At 40.1% G+C, this 15,254-nt stretch overlaps 1 protein-coding gene across 2 annotated transcripts; it reads right to left on the bottom strand.

The window, feature by feature from the left end:
- Window positions 1-762: 762 nt before the first annotated feature.
- On the bottom strand, window positions 763-14,961 carry LOC131231778 (uncharacterized). Of its 2 annotated transcripts, XM_058228083.1 has the most exons (4): window positions 14,657-14,961; window positions 4,733-4,912; window positions 2,636-2,874; window positions 763-1,026 (listed from the first exon to the last, which is right to left on the bottom strand). In XM_058228083.1, the coding sequence occupies exons 1-4, from the start codon at window positions 14,936-14,938 to the stop codon at window positions 777-779; spliced, it is 951 nt and encodes a 316-aa protein (XP_058084066.1). In that variant the 5' UTR covers window positions 14,939-14,961; the 3' UTR covers window positions 763-776. The 2 variants fall into 2 exon arrangements, with proteins under 2 accessions (XP_058084066.1, XP_058084067.1); XM_058228084.1 differs by lacking the exon at window positions 4,733-4,912.
- Between the last annotated feature and the right edge of the window lie 293 nt (window positions 14,962-15,254).

The raw sequence follows: 15,254 nt of genomic DNA, 5'->3' as shown, positions 1-15,254 counted from the left end.
AATGTGTGTTTCATACATGCCCTTTATCTATTTTGACAGCTCATTTTAGGGCATGAGTCCAAAAATGAGGCAAATTTAATCTTAGGTGGAGCACACAACAGGAAAATAGAGTTGATTAAACATCCACCGTTAAAAACTTACTAGGGTACATTATAATATTTATTTGCCACCCAACATATTAATAAGGTCTCACAAACCTAGATGAATGGAAAACACATATATCAGCATCATATAAAACTCCTGTGGTCCCAAAAAGTTTTCACAGTAGGTAAGTGTTCAATCCCCACTGTTTCATGTGAAATCCATCTTAAACCCATTTCCTTTATAATAAAAAAATCTCTCAAATAAACAACATTTCCATTTTTTTACTTGATTTTTAGGATTTATAGTGTTTTAAATAAGGAATTTTTCATTTTTTTTCTCAAATTTCTAAGATTTATAGTTTTTACCAGAAGATATTATCACCAACACTAGTGACTTTTTATAATAGAGTTATAAGCAATAATATCGCCCTGTCGATACAACCATACCAAGAAAAATTCAAAATTCCAGCAATATTTATACGGCGTAGGTGGCTATACTTATGATGTTGAAGATATTTTGGACAGTGCATAAGATATGATTTAACCAAGCATGGGTGCTTCTCCATATCTTCCTACTCGAAAAATAGTATAAGCTTATTAAAACAGTCCTTTTCCTTTTACTTGAAGGCCATAAGATCCGCTTACTGAAAACATTAAAACAGATGAGTCAATTAAAACATTAAAACAGCTGAGTCAATTAAACTTCTGGAAGAAAGAAAAAATGTGGTCTGTTATTTCATCTGGCTTCTCCTCGTTGATAAAATGGGCCACACCTTCCATCACAATCACATCCTCTAGAAACGGTACGTCTTTCTTGAATTCATCGCTGTGTATATACTCCTTGGCACCAAGAGTGTGATAAGTCAGGTCTAGGTCTCCCACAATGAATTTAGTAGGCACTTGCACTTGAAAACCATCCCATGGTGCTGTGAGCTCCCAATTCCTGCATACACACAAAATGTAAGTTACAAACAAAGCCAAAAGCATTGTTCTAAAACTCAGTGTTGTGACTTGAATCGAAATTCGGTCAGGTGGACACATCTTTGTGAAAGCTGAGTCATTGAGAAACTCGCTCTTGAGCATGACCCAGTCTGAATTTAGCAAGCCTGTTTGGTCAGGTCACGGAGTGGGCGTTTGGCGCAGGGTATTAAATAGGATTAGGTGGGATAAAATTGCATTTGGTCCTGTGCAATTCCATCCAACAATTGGAAAGGATGGAAAAGGTTGGGATTAGATGGGATGGAATTGCATTTAGTACCATGGAATTGCATTTGGTCCCACGAAGGATTTTCGTGGATTTTGAAATCCACTACACATGTGGGCCCCACATTGATGCATGCATTTATCCATGCCGTCTATCCATAGACACCGTTTGCAAGTAACATTCGAGTTATATATGCGTATGAGTGAATGACATCTGTTGTGAATTTGGTCCGTTGATTACAATTCCGTGGTCCACCAAACATGATTTTGCTTAATCCAACGTTTTCCCCTAACAAAAATTTTATCCCAAACATGGGATTGGATGGCTACAATACCATGGTATTCCCAGGCATGTAATCATTGTGCGATAATGATGTTAATCCTATCTAATACAATTCAATACCATTCAATTCCACGGACCAAACACGCCTTGACTAGATGAACTCAATGCAATTGGTTGTGATACAAGCTCATTGAATCTTGCATCATTAGCATATTTAAAAGATATATATATATATATATATATATATATATATATATATATATATATATATATATATATATATATATATATATATATATATATAAAGGTGGTGTCTTAATCAGAAATCATTTTTTGAAATAGAAGAATTCTTAGGGCCCGTTTGGCCGGGTGGATTGGAAGGGATTGATTGGTACTAGGGTGGATGGCATGGATTTCTAGGTAATGATGGTGTTGTCAGTGGGTTGTCTTGAGATCCATGGGATTGCTATATCCCTGTATTGTTATATCCAGTCTGTTTGGCACGCCCAGCCAATCCCGGGATTTAACTTCCAAACCCTTCCAATACCATCCAATCCCTTCCAATCTGACCGGCCAAACGGGCCCTTAATGCATTCAAAACAATTCAAATCACATAGAACAAAACAACCTAAAAATTCCATTTCTATGAGAATAGGCGTTCTCGCATAGTCATTAGATGCAGCTTTGATGTTAGTTCATGTGCCAAAAAATCAGCCACACCACAAAAGAACGGTTGGAAAGGGACACCCGATTAATAAAACATTCCCCAATATTTGTGGGGTCCACTGTGTTGTGTATGCAACATCTAATAAATTTAGATATGTCCCAATAAGATAAAGGGACACACCAAAACATCAAGCCATTGCCAAAACCAGATGAGTCACACCATTTGAATTTAGAGGCTTTAGCATGACTTTACATTGTTCCCTATGTGTGGCCCACCTAATGATTGTATTGACCTGATTTTTGATTTCTACATTGAGCATTATGGGGAGAACATGATAACCCCATGTTTTAGCCTTCTTTTTTTTTCTCCGAACTAAATTGAACTTAGCAGATCACTCACAGGTTTAAAGCTCTGTAGTAGTTTAATCCACCAGTAAAGCCTGTCTTGTTGAATTTTTCGGCGTAGTATCTGACATCCGCTTCCGATATCCAAGAAGGCAAGTTAAGTTCCTTATCAGGCCAAGCTACAAATCCATCTTTCGGTACAATAAGTGGACCCGAATGCCGATATGTAAACGCTATCTTGAATATTTTCTCAGCACCAACGCAAGCAAAGTCAGATTCAGCTGCTCCAGGCTCCTATGTGCATAACAAAAGCAGGGTTTATGTCAATGGTTCTTATTTTCACAACAGATGATTGTCTTGATGAGGAAAACCTTTTTAATGGTTCTGATTTCCTATACATTCGACTCATTGCTAGGGAAAGAAACGGGCAACTGAGTAAGCTTATGATATCAGGGCATTAGCTTAACCTTTCTTTCATCTTATATAGCACCCACAGCAACAACATTGTTGAAATTATCTACCACTTTTCTTGTGGAAGCATATTGTCAATAATTGAGAATGTAAGTTGTAAAAAAATTTCTATAATCTTAATATGACTTAATAAAAAGATGTTATATGTGCTTGTTAGATGAAGGACCTGCAGTAAAAAGTAATAATCACATCAAATTGTCAATAATGTATATACAACAATTTCTCTAGAAGATTCACTAGGTGTAAAATCTACCATCTACTATATAATACTTCTCAATAGTAGACCGAGTGCGCTTCAACATTAAGGTCATGAGTTTGAGCACCCATGTAGTGTGTTTTATTTGTTATTTTAAAAAAAAAAAAAAAGCCTTCTTATTACTAGAGGTGTACACGAGTCGAACCAAGTCGATCTTGACACAGCTCGTCCACTAGCTGACCTAGCTCGAACTTGGCTCGGCTCGGCCACTAGCTGACCCCAACTCGAATTTGGCTCAGCTCGGTCAACAACTTAGGCTAGTTTGAGCCAAGATCAAGCCGAGTCCGCCTATGCAGCATTTTCACAAACATAAGGACTACATCTTCAAATTTTCACTATATGTAAAACAGCAGCAGCAGTTTTACAGGTATTTCATCAAACACCTTATAGGCAACATCAAAATAAAGAAAAAAAAAGGGTATTTATTTTATATACATACCTTCCTTACTACTAACCAACACTTCATTGAGTCATCTCATCAAACACTTGGTAAGTGACATCAATATCAATGTAACCGAATCTCCGAGTTTGATTCGAGTTGGGGTTGGATTCGAGTCAAGTCAAGCTCAGGTAAGCTTGAAATTGGTTCGAAATTTTTTCAAGCTAAAAAAATCAACTCAACTTGGCTCGAACTCAGTTTCGAACTGAGTCGTATTGAGCTTTTTCAAGCCGAGCCGAGTCAAGCGAGCTAACCGAGCTAACTCGGTTCGTGTACAACCCTACTTATTATAGAGTATATATAAACTTCAATGCCCTTCATAATTCAGGTGAGCCATTCAATGTGGACAGCCTGAGTTTTCGGTCAGGCCAGTGGCTCTTCATCTCAGTGAGTCTTCCTCGACAATCTAGATGGATAGATTATGCACAACATGATGGGCCTCACACACAAACCAACGGTTGGCGTTCCCTCCCCATTGTTCCTTGTGGTGTGGCCCACCTGAGTTTTGGATTGGGCTAAGTTTTTGCCATAGGGCCTAATGTCAATGGGCTCAACTGATGAACAACGTAATGTCACACATACAACATGGTGGACCCATGGAGCATCAGGTGTTGTACCCTCTTAGTACAGCAAGTATTTGTAGGATTTGGGTCAATAAAAGCAATGATAATAACAACGACAGCAAGTTCTTATTTTCCATTATTTCAACTGCCGCGAAAAAACAAAAAAAACGCAGGAAACAAAAAACTCGGATTCAATACAAAGCTATGAGTGTGTGCACACTTGTACAAGTGCATGTAAATGTGTATACAAATGCATTTAAGTGTGTCTAAGTGCAGTCTAAGTTGCTTGAGAGAATTTTTAAGTGTGTCCAAGTGAAATTCACTTAGACACTTAAACCACAATCGAATGTATTTTATTGTACTTAGACGCACTTAGACAGCATTGTACAATTGGGCTAAAGAAAAGAAGATAAGGAGAAGAACCTGAAATCTACACATGTAATGGTTTTCTCCATGGACGGAATGCAGTGCATCAACAGTTTTGACGGGAGGGCGCCGCATGAAATTAACACTGAGGTTGACCAGAGCCTTGATTCTATCCGGCCGAAATAAGCATAGATACCATGCCATGATTGCGCCCCAGTCATGCCCAACAACAAACACCTATTTCCCATTACTCAATATTTAGTAAATAGAAACAACCATAACAACAACAACAACAAACAGTAATAACAACCAAAACAGCAGCAGCAGACAGTAATAACAATTACCATAACAACAACAATAGCCACACTGTTGTGGTGATCAAGTTGACTCCTGTTACAACTTGCCACTATTTTGACAAAAGTAATTGCTTATCCTCCTTATCACATGTGGCATTCATGTATTATTATCCAGACCATCCAAATTGTGGGGCACATCATGGATAGAGCACATTTTTAAAAGATCATGGATTGGTCAACTGTAGCCATTCAATTTATGGCTATCGAATGAATGGTTAAAAATAAATTAGTGAGCGGTCCCAAGGGAAAGTATCAGATGGTTACTACCATGTTCACGGTGGAATTTTTGGGTTAAGCAACATCTATAATTGGGTGGGTAATTGGACGGTCTGGATTGTTGTGCGACTCCGTCATGTATACCACTTTCAATATGGTGGTGAACTATCACGAGAGTCATTCGCCCGTTCTTTCAAGAAAGGTACGTGTGATCGAGGCTTGGCCGTTGAACAGGCGCACGTGCCAGAAATAACCAGCCATTATAAGTTGAGTAGCTGTATACGAAATAAGAATGGATGGTTTGATCTAAAAGTAAAATGCTATAGAGTATAGATGGTGGGGCGCATCCGACGAACGGTAGCGATCTTGCACGAAAGTCTGCATCGGCACGTGCTGAGAGAGTATGATTTGGATGAGTCATCGTTGCGAGTAGCAGACTAGTCATGTTGCATACACGAGGAGATCGAGTACAGGGAATTGATATGAGTGAGCCACGTCCTTTGACCGTACACGCGGCAGGGTGAACAGTGGATCCCCACCGTATAATTAGTGGGCCTTACCATGGACGGCACAGGGTGAAGTTTTGTCTAACGCGAGATGAGACGGCAGTACGGGAAGAACCGGAGTATGTTTGAGCCATCTCTCTACAGTACACGTGGCAGGAAGATGGATCATGACCGTCCATCTAGTGGGCACACTATCATAGGTGGCTCATGTTTCATAAACACACCAGTTAGACAATCATGTCTATTACATTTCTTCATATACCATCAATGACTGTTTGGCCAGTAACTATTTCTATTTCACACCTTCACTTTGAAGGCCAGAAACACCGTCCATCCAAAGTAGTAGCAATCAGATGGACGGATCCGATTGATTGATTACCCAGCCACACGTATTGTGGAGTGTTCGCTATACCATTTTCCGTTTCTCCGGGCTCTTACCGTATCATCACGCTCATCAAACCCGGATATTGATAAAGATATCGGATCCGTGGTCTTCAAATGGACGGTAAAATACAAAAGAATCAACAGTCGCTGTTTAAGGAGGTAAAGCTCAGTAGAAAGAAAGAAAGAGAAAAAAAAAAAAACCACCGTATGGATGGTCCCGATCCACAATATATCCTTCCAGGTGGACGGTGGAAGGTAGCTGCGTCACAAATAAGAGATATATGGATGTGGTTTCGGTGTATCCCTGACTGTGGGGCCCAACTTGATGTATGTGCCTTACATCCACGGCGTCCATCTGCTTTGACAGCTCATTTTTGGGCATGATCCAGAAAATGAAGCAGATCTAAGTCTAAGGATGACCACACCAGAGGAAACAATGGTGATTTAATACCCACCATTAAAAACTTCTTGAGGGCCACGGAATGCTTATTTCCCATCCAACCAATTGATAAGGTGACAGAGACATGGATGAAGGGACCACACAAATATCAGCTTGATCCGAAACCTTCATGGCCCGCGAGAAGTTTTTAACGGTCAATAACCACAGTTTCCTCTGGTGTGGTCCACTTGAGATTTGGATCTGTATCATTTTTTGAATCTATGTAATGAAATTAGCAGTCAAAGCAGATGGACGATGTAGGGTACATGCATCACAGTAGGTCCCACAGTCAGGCTCCATTGATGGATGATATGCAGGCACTTAAGTACTTGGACTTTACAAATTAAAATCGTACAGAATTTATCATGGCCAAAAATTAAAATTACTGTAACCTTTTAATGGATTGGAGGACATTTATTGGACGGTAAAAAATGAAAAATATCTAACTGTAATATTTCCCCTAACAATTGTTCAGATATCAGAGGCTAGATATTGTTGAATCAATTCGATCTTTGGATGTTGATTAGGAGATGGTGGACTACGCAATCTAATCGGTTTAATTGAGTATAATCACTATTTTTTCAATTACTCAAATTCAGTTGGGATCACTATCTAATGTGCCATTAAACAAACTTAAAAATAAGTACTGAAAATTAGTTGTAAGTGCCAAAAACTTGAAGCCTTAAATTGTAATTTTAAAACAATTTTTGAAATAGTTAAAAGTTAAAAAGAAATTTTAATGAAATACTACTTTCAACACTTAGTGTAGGACGAGAGCTCGAGAAATAGACCCATATTTTCAATGAAAATTAATTTAAGCGCTCTTTTTTTTTTTCAAAGGTAAACACCTCATTCTAAACAAAATTAAAAGTACTCTTAGACTTTAGTTTAGCTTTAATCAAAAGTGCTCGTATGACTCGAGATGTCCACCGTATGACCATACAAGTTAAACAGGTTTTGGAAACATCCAATGAGACGGATCAACGGATTGGAAGGCCTATCGACCGGTTTCTATTCAGAATCGTCAAGGTTACCAGTATAATCAAACGTACAGAATCATAACAAAGCTGCTCTTAGGCCACCCATGAGGTCCTAAAAAGCCTAAAGGGATAACTCATGAAAGTCTTCAACAAAACTCGAAAATGATTAACAGGGCAAATCAATAGGACCGTGGCCCATTCGACTTGATCTCAGCCGCTCGCCAAAAGGTGCCAGTGAGTTATAAAACAATTACGATGCAATTCCTCAACTCTATGGGTACAAAAAAAATTCATGAAATATTATCAAAAGGATTCCCAACAACTCCTGGAGGTGTGATTTGTTGGATCCCATCGGTTAATACTGAAGTAGACAAATGGCATGATCAAGACAAATACTTTATCGCTTAGGGGGTATTTGGCGCATGGATTTAGATGATATTAAGTGGGATGGAACTTTAAATCCCTTGGTTTGAAAAAATCATCCCTGTTTGGTTCATCATAGGTTTCCAATATTGGATCCTGTGCATGGAGTAAGGAGGGCTAGGGAGGGCTTTCCCTAATTCAACCAGGATTTACAAAATCCATAGGATTTTCTCCTAAAAGCATGACTAGAAAGTTCTTGAGCTGGAGATGGGGCCCACCTTGATATTTGTGAGGGATCCACCCCATTCATCTGTTTTACAAGATCATTTTAGGGTAAGTGACCAAAATTAGGTAGATTTAAAACTCAAGTAGGCCACACAAGAGAAATCAATGGGGATTGAGTGACCACCATTGAAACATTCATAGCCACAAAAGTTTTGTATCATGATAAAGTTTTCTATATTATCAGTTTATCCCGATAGGAATGAACTTATAAGTGGTTAGGATGACATATAAACATCAAGGTGGAGCTCAAGAAGGTTTCAACGACAGGAAATTCTTTCCCCACTCTTTCCTCTTTCCTCTTGTATGGCCCACTTGAGTTTTGGATCTGCCTGACTTTTGGTAGCATGTCCTAAAATGATCTCACAAAACGGATGGACGAGATAGATTACTCACAAACATCAAGTTGGGCCCCACCTTACTTCTTACTGTAATTTCAAACACGATTTTCGAGATTAGTAGTTGTTTCCATGTATAACCAAACACTACATGAATCAACACATGCATTTAAGCCCTACATCATACATGATCCAAACAACAAAGTAAATGGCTCACTCCCATGACATTAACAGACAATCCATAGACAAGTGTAATTATTGCAAAAAAGCAATTCCATCCCACTTAATACCATCTAATTCCATGCGCCAAACACCCTCTTAGATTTGGTTGAACTCGCAGCCTCACCCATGAATCATGGACACTTATACTTAATGGAAAAACAATAGACAATGGGGGCACCGGTTATGGCTGAGGGCCCTCCGATGCGTAAGTCAGGTAGATGATCTTGGAGTAGGTGTCGCAGGAGTTAGGGTATTTTTATGTGTACCTTTCGCCTAAAGCGGGTTGGTGCATTTATAGGATTTCTATATATCTAAGTGGATTCGTTGGATATGCTGGAGGGGCTCGTATTGGAGTGGGAATATGCTTTCAAGAAGATCTCCGATTTTTCTTCGATCGGCGTGGTTTTCGACTAAAATCTCGTTGGATCGATTGTGTTCTTATATAATACGAGATTCTCGCCAATTATTTTTGTTCCAAGGTTGAGGTTGGTATCCGAGGTCGAAGTCGGTCTCTGAGATCGAAGTCGGTCTCCGAGGTCGAGGTCGGGGTCAGTATCTGAGGTCGGCCTCGTTTAGACAGTTTGGTTGAGATGATAAGGTCAGTTGATAAATCTTATTACCGAGCTTGATTGACCGGTTTGGCTTGGCCATTGGGTTTTCTTACTTTACTCAGCATCCTTGATAGTAGACATATCGGTGGTTCAAGAGGTCTACTTTGAAGGTTCTCTGCCATGTGTCTCATACATCATGTTAGTTCGGTTTTTTCCACAACAAACACCATAGCTCCAAAAATCTATAGAGCACGGGATGCATAAAGTGCTGGCATGAAAAAGGGCACTATAAAAAAAACGACCTTTAAATGACCAATTGTGGAAAGTATTCCCAAATGGTAGTGTCTTTTCTAAAAGTCCAAATGATATCCTAATATGTGTTGTTATTCAATCAAACAGGAGGGCACATGTGTTAACAAATGGCCCCATATTTCACACCTGTGTGATTATGATAGTGCAAGTGTGCCAGAGCCATACTCGACTCAAGTTTGATTGAACACTTGTGATCCTATGCACCAAATCAGTTGTATGATTAAATGCATAAAGGTTGACATGAATGTCTAGCTACTAATATTATAGCAATCAAGTGATTTAGAAGGGGAGGGTTAGTCGTTATGAATGGATTCATTTTCTCTTGAGGCAGATACTTTTCTTTCAACGGTGATCGTGGACTTTAGATTTTTTAATAATATAGTAATGGATGGAAATAATTAAGAAAAAACTAAAGGCATGCTGATTTTATCAATTTATAATTAAAGCTCAGTACAATTAGCCAAAAAAAATAAAATAAGTAGAGAAATAAATAAAAGATAAATACATGTGATTATCTATAGGAACAAACAATCAAGACAGGTGATCAGCAAGATATGATTGGAGTGTAATCTTCCAAGTAAGGACTCAGTTGATTGGGGATCCGTCGATGGTGGATTATGGATATTTATACTACTCCCAAGCATACTGCAACGATGACATTAGACAATAGTGATTTAAGCTACCCTAAACTTCAAGCATTCTGTAATGGGGTTGGACAAAAGTAAAGGAACTAAAAACTAGAACTAAAATAAGCAGCGTTGCATTGTGTAGAGAGATTATTTTTGGTAAGAGCCTTGTGCACTTCATCGGGTGCTCCTTATATAGTTTTGGGAGGGTGATCGGGCATATCGAGATCTCCTTGCCAGCCTAGCTACGAATATCCTCAAAGATTAAAGAATTAATCCATATCCTAGACGGACTTATGTTCCTAATTGAGTCCTTTGATTTCCTTCTATTTTGAGAGAAATCGGCTTCTCGAACCTTCATAGTCATTGTAAAGCACCAATCATATATGGAAAGTCTTCACATTTTCATAGGATTATATGAAAAGGCATTGTTGAGCATATATTGTTAGCTCTTTATAAGCTTGTCATGCAAGCTGTTTCGTCTACACGTGCCACTCATGTGAGGGTTATATGTGTCTCTTGTCGCAGTGTCTCGTCTGTGAACGTGTGTATGACTCTAAGCCATTCTACTTTTGATAGGTAATGTGTGTTGAAGGATATGGGATGAAAGATATCCTCAAGGTGCAAGTAGGATTTTGTTCGTCATTCGTACATAGTATCGACATGTGGCAACATTTCGTTGGTTCACGTGGACGCGCCAAGACAAGTGTAAACAACTTCTAAACCAATGCTACAAGGAAAAAAAAAAGGCCCTTCAAGGGTTGTTATTTGATGTAGAGCGGGTTGTGAACAGTTTCATGGCCAAGATGGATCAGAAAAGGCCCGGTCGACGACAGAAGTGATTCGGACCATCGGACCTTAGATCGGGCGTATCTCGCAATCCGGAATGAGTTATTTGACGTAAAATATATGACTTTGGGGTAGAACGAGCTACTTTAGCCAACCAACCCCGCTATGCCGGGTTACGCAGCCTGGAATTGCGAAAAACCCCTTGATCGATGGTCGTTTCCCTGTTTTAATTCCGTTTTTACTATAAATAGTAAGTTTTAGTTTGATTATAACTCTTCATCCGTCGGGCTTTAGGAGTTGCGCCCAATGTGAAAAGAGCTTAGAATAATTAGGAGAACGGTTTGGTGAACCCAAATAGGACACTTATTATTTTTGGCCAAAAACCTTGCGCACTAGGAGACATCACGACCGTCTATAAATAGTAAGTTTACTATTTATGGTAAGTCGCGGATTCTATGAGTTTGAGTTGTAGTCCGATTCTGATTTATTTCCCATTGCTTGGTAACTTTAAATAAAGGGTTGTGAACTCGTTTTTAAGGGATCATCAATCAATTTCGAATTTATTAGAATTTATTTCTATTTTCTGCTTTCTTTCCTCGTGGATTCGAGAAGTCTCTGTGAGGAGTCCAGAGAAGTTCCGTGGATTCGAAATAGTTATCCTCTTGAGGAAGATGGGGCTCGACCTCACATCCTCCCCTGGGTCATTATTTAGCCTATTTAAGGGTAACAACTGCTGGCCATTTAGGGGGCATAGGTTGAGAGTTGAGAGGGGCTGAAGCTATTGGAGCATCAAGAGGGCTTGTTGAAGTTCCTGCTAAGTCGCGCTAAAGATGTTGCATCGTCAATCCACCTTATCGGTTTGTCTAGCCTCTCGTTAACTCCGAAGAGCCAAGTGCATCGTCACTCTATCTAAACAAAAGTTCAAATATTCTAATAAGAATAAGCTTTCAAAGTTAAATAGTATGGTTGGAATCCGGACATCCGACCATTCCTTTTGATAAAAAAAGGATATCTAGTTTTTTCTTTTTTCCTTCCCACATATCGAATCAAATCGTACTCCACTCCACACATTCCAAGAACATCTACAATATCCATATATGCACATCCTTACTTCTATACTACTCTTACTATCTGCTCTGGATCCTGATACCCTACACAGTGTGGTGTAATGTAGTGACACTAAAGTTTATTTGAATTCTTTAAAAAACCGTAAAATCCTAAAACGTAGAGACCGTGCGTTTGGCCTGCAAAAAAAGAGTACTTAACCCATTCCTTTTCTGTAATCGAGGCCCATAACCAAAATTTACGATGTAGATCAACCATAGAAATTACATGGGTAAAAAAATCTAGTAATATTCTGATCTAGAAATGATTTTATAGTTTCTAACCAACTATAAACTTTGAATATTTGGCTAGTGGCAACTCCAGTCAAATTATTCAATCTAATACGCACCCAATAACATCTCATGGCCATTCTAGCTGATAACTACCACCCTAACAAACACTAAGAGAAAATCAAAACCGGCGACAGAGAACCGTAGCTAAAGCTGGGCATCGAGTTGAGTTAGACCGAGTTAGGGCTAACTCGACTCGATTCGATTTTGAAATAGGCATGAACCGAAACTCTATCCGACTCGATATCGAGTCCAGCATGCCTGACTCGATTTGAGTCCAGTCTGGCCTAGACTGATCCAGACCGAGTCTGATCCGGTCAGAAGTACCGAGTTAGGTCGAGTTGGCACCGAGTCAGATTGAGAGATGAGGGAGGGAGAGACCGAGAGAGTGGAGAGGAGAGAGAGGAGGAGGAGGAGGGTGGTGATGGTGGTGGGTGGTCGTCGGGCTTGGAAGATGAGGTGGTTGAGGGAGGGATAGAGAGAGAGAGAGGTCGGGCTTGGAAGATGAGGAGGATGAGGGAGGGAGAGAGATTTTGGGATAGGGTTGGGGTAGGGTGCGGCGGGTAGGGTTAGAGAGTCGGGTTTTGGATTGAGTTGGGTCTAACCGCATTGAGTTTCGGGTCGAGTTGGGTTGAGTTACTAGGTAACTCGAACTCAACTCGGTTTGAATTTGGATCAGGCGAAGCTTACTTGGTTGGGACCAACTCACCTCTTCGGTTCGGGTCGAGTTAGATCTGAACAAGTCGGACGAGTCGACTTAGCTGGATTGAGTCGTCCGGGGCCCACCTCTAATCGTAGCAGCTCTCGCTATTCGCATCTTCTCACATTAGTGTTGGAAATGCTCTAGTTGGCAATAAGCCATGGTTTAATTAATATAAACACTTAATAAATTGAATTTTTCAAACAACCTGGATCAGTAAAAATGATTAAATTTTTATGATAATGACTCAAAATAAATTTGATCAAACGGCCCTTAATTAAATCTTTCAAACCTTTAATTATACAAAGATGATGGTAACCGCCCATACTCAAAGTTAAAATGTCCAAATATATATTAAAGGTTGAAATAATACAATGGAGTGCTTTAATGTGCCAATCCACCGTACATAGTGACAAACATCGTTTAAACGGTGTAGATCATTCCAAGATCACCCCAGTTCAAAGGCCAAGGTCTTGACGTACAATATGTCGGGATGTATTCCTGATGGATAACTGATCACCTACAGGCAATGGTAAAACAAAATCTTTACTGCAGTGGCACTCGTTTAGGAAATCAGCACCGTGAAAACGTTAGGCCCAACCATGACGGTCGTCCATCTCGAAAATCAAGCTGAATCTCTCACTAGAGATGTCCACAACTGTATATCCATTCAAACCGTCGGCTGTCCATAGATTCCAACGGTGTATCTTGCCTGATGAAAGGACCGGTTTTTGTTCCACATTAGACCTTTCTGGTGGGGCCCAATTATTTAATGGTATTGATTTCCTACAAAAGCTGCATGTAGGCGGGGAAAGGTGGTACGGTACTACCTTGCCTGAATGTGATCAGTTCTACCTGATGGAGAAGATTACAGCCTAGAAGGGAATGCACGGAGCGAAAAGTACGAAGCATGTAGAGGGAAAAGGAAGAGGATTGGCTGGCGTGGGTACGTATCGTGCGAAGACGAGCGCTGACGCTCCTCGAGCTCCGAGTTGTACGAACGGTTCATAGGAGATCAAAGTTACATAGGCCCAACAAGATGTATTTATTATATCCACACTGTTCATCCATTTTTTCTAGATCATTTTAGGTATTAGAAAAAAATGAATCATGTCCAAATATCAACGGACCACACCAAAAATAGCAGCCGAGATAATGATTTTCACTGTTAAAATTTTCGTAGGGCCCACCATGACGTTTTTTTTCCATCGAATCTGTTCATAACGTCAAAAAGACTAAGATGAAGAGGTAAACAAATTTCATATTGATCTGAAACTTCTGTGAACCCCAAAAGGTTTTCAATGGCAGACGTTCAATCCCCTACTGCCTTTTCAAGTGTGGTCCAATTGATAGTTAGATCTGTCTTATTTTTCGACAATGTCAAAAACGGATGGACGGTTTGGATATAACACATACCTTATTATGGGATCTACATAATTTGCTGACGTCAATACATCAGCTATATAGGTGGTGTGTGGTAGGCAAGATAATCCAAAAGGACGGTCCTCGTCCGTCCTTAATACCTGATCCTGGCCGAGGAGATCAATGAGAGCAATGAGGTCGCCTACGATATGGTAGACGGTGTAGCTTGCAGAGGACGGTGGGGCGTCGGTGTCTCCGAAGCCGCGCAGGTCTGGAGCCACGGCTCGGTAGCCGCGCGCTGCCAGGCCATGGATCTGGTGGCGCCACGTGTACCAGAGCTGGGGGAAGCCGTGGAGGAGGAGAACAGTGGGCCCCGCGCCTTTCTCCGCCAGGTGCATGTTTATGCCGTTCACCGATACCGTACGATGCTCGATGCCGTCCATCTCTCTCTCACTTTCTGAGAATCTCTCTCGTCTCTATTTCACGATGGGAGAGGAGAGGGCTTCTTATATATAAAAAAAAAATAAAAATAGTAGGATACTCTAGCAGAGTATGATGGATGATACGCAGGCACTTAGAAATTACAGAGAGAAAGTACACGTAGCGTACAAGAAATTCAAACTAAACTGTCCTAAAATGAGTTGAAAAAAATGGATAGACGGCGTGGATAAAAGACATACGTCTTGGCGGGGGCCAAAGAGCTTGACACCCAATAGCTGGTGGTCGTTGTTCTGTGGGCTCCACCATGATATATGTGTT

Source organism: Magnolia sinica, chromosome 17 (assembly GCF_029962835.1).
Source record: "Magnolia sinica isolate HGM2019 chromosome 17, MsV1, whole genome shotgun sequence".
NCBI classification, from domain to species: Eukaryota; Viridiplantae; Streptophyta; class Magnoliopsida; order Magnoliales; family Magnoliaceae; genus Magnolia; species Magnolia sinica.
Note: the sequence above shows the minus strand (reverse complement) of the source record. Positions and strands in the feature narration are given on the sequence as shown.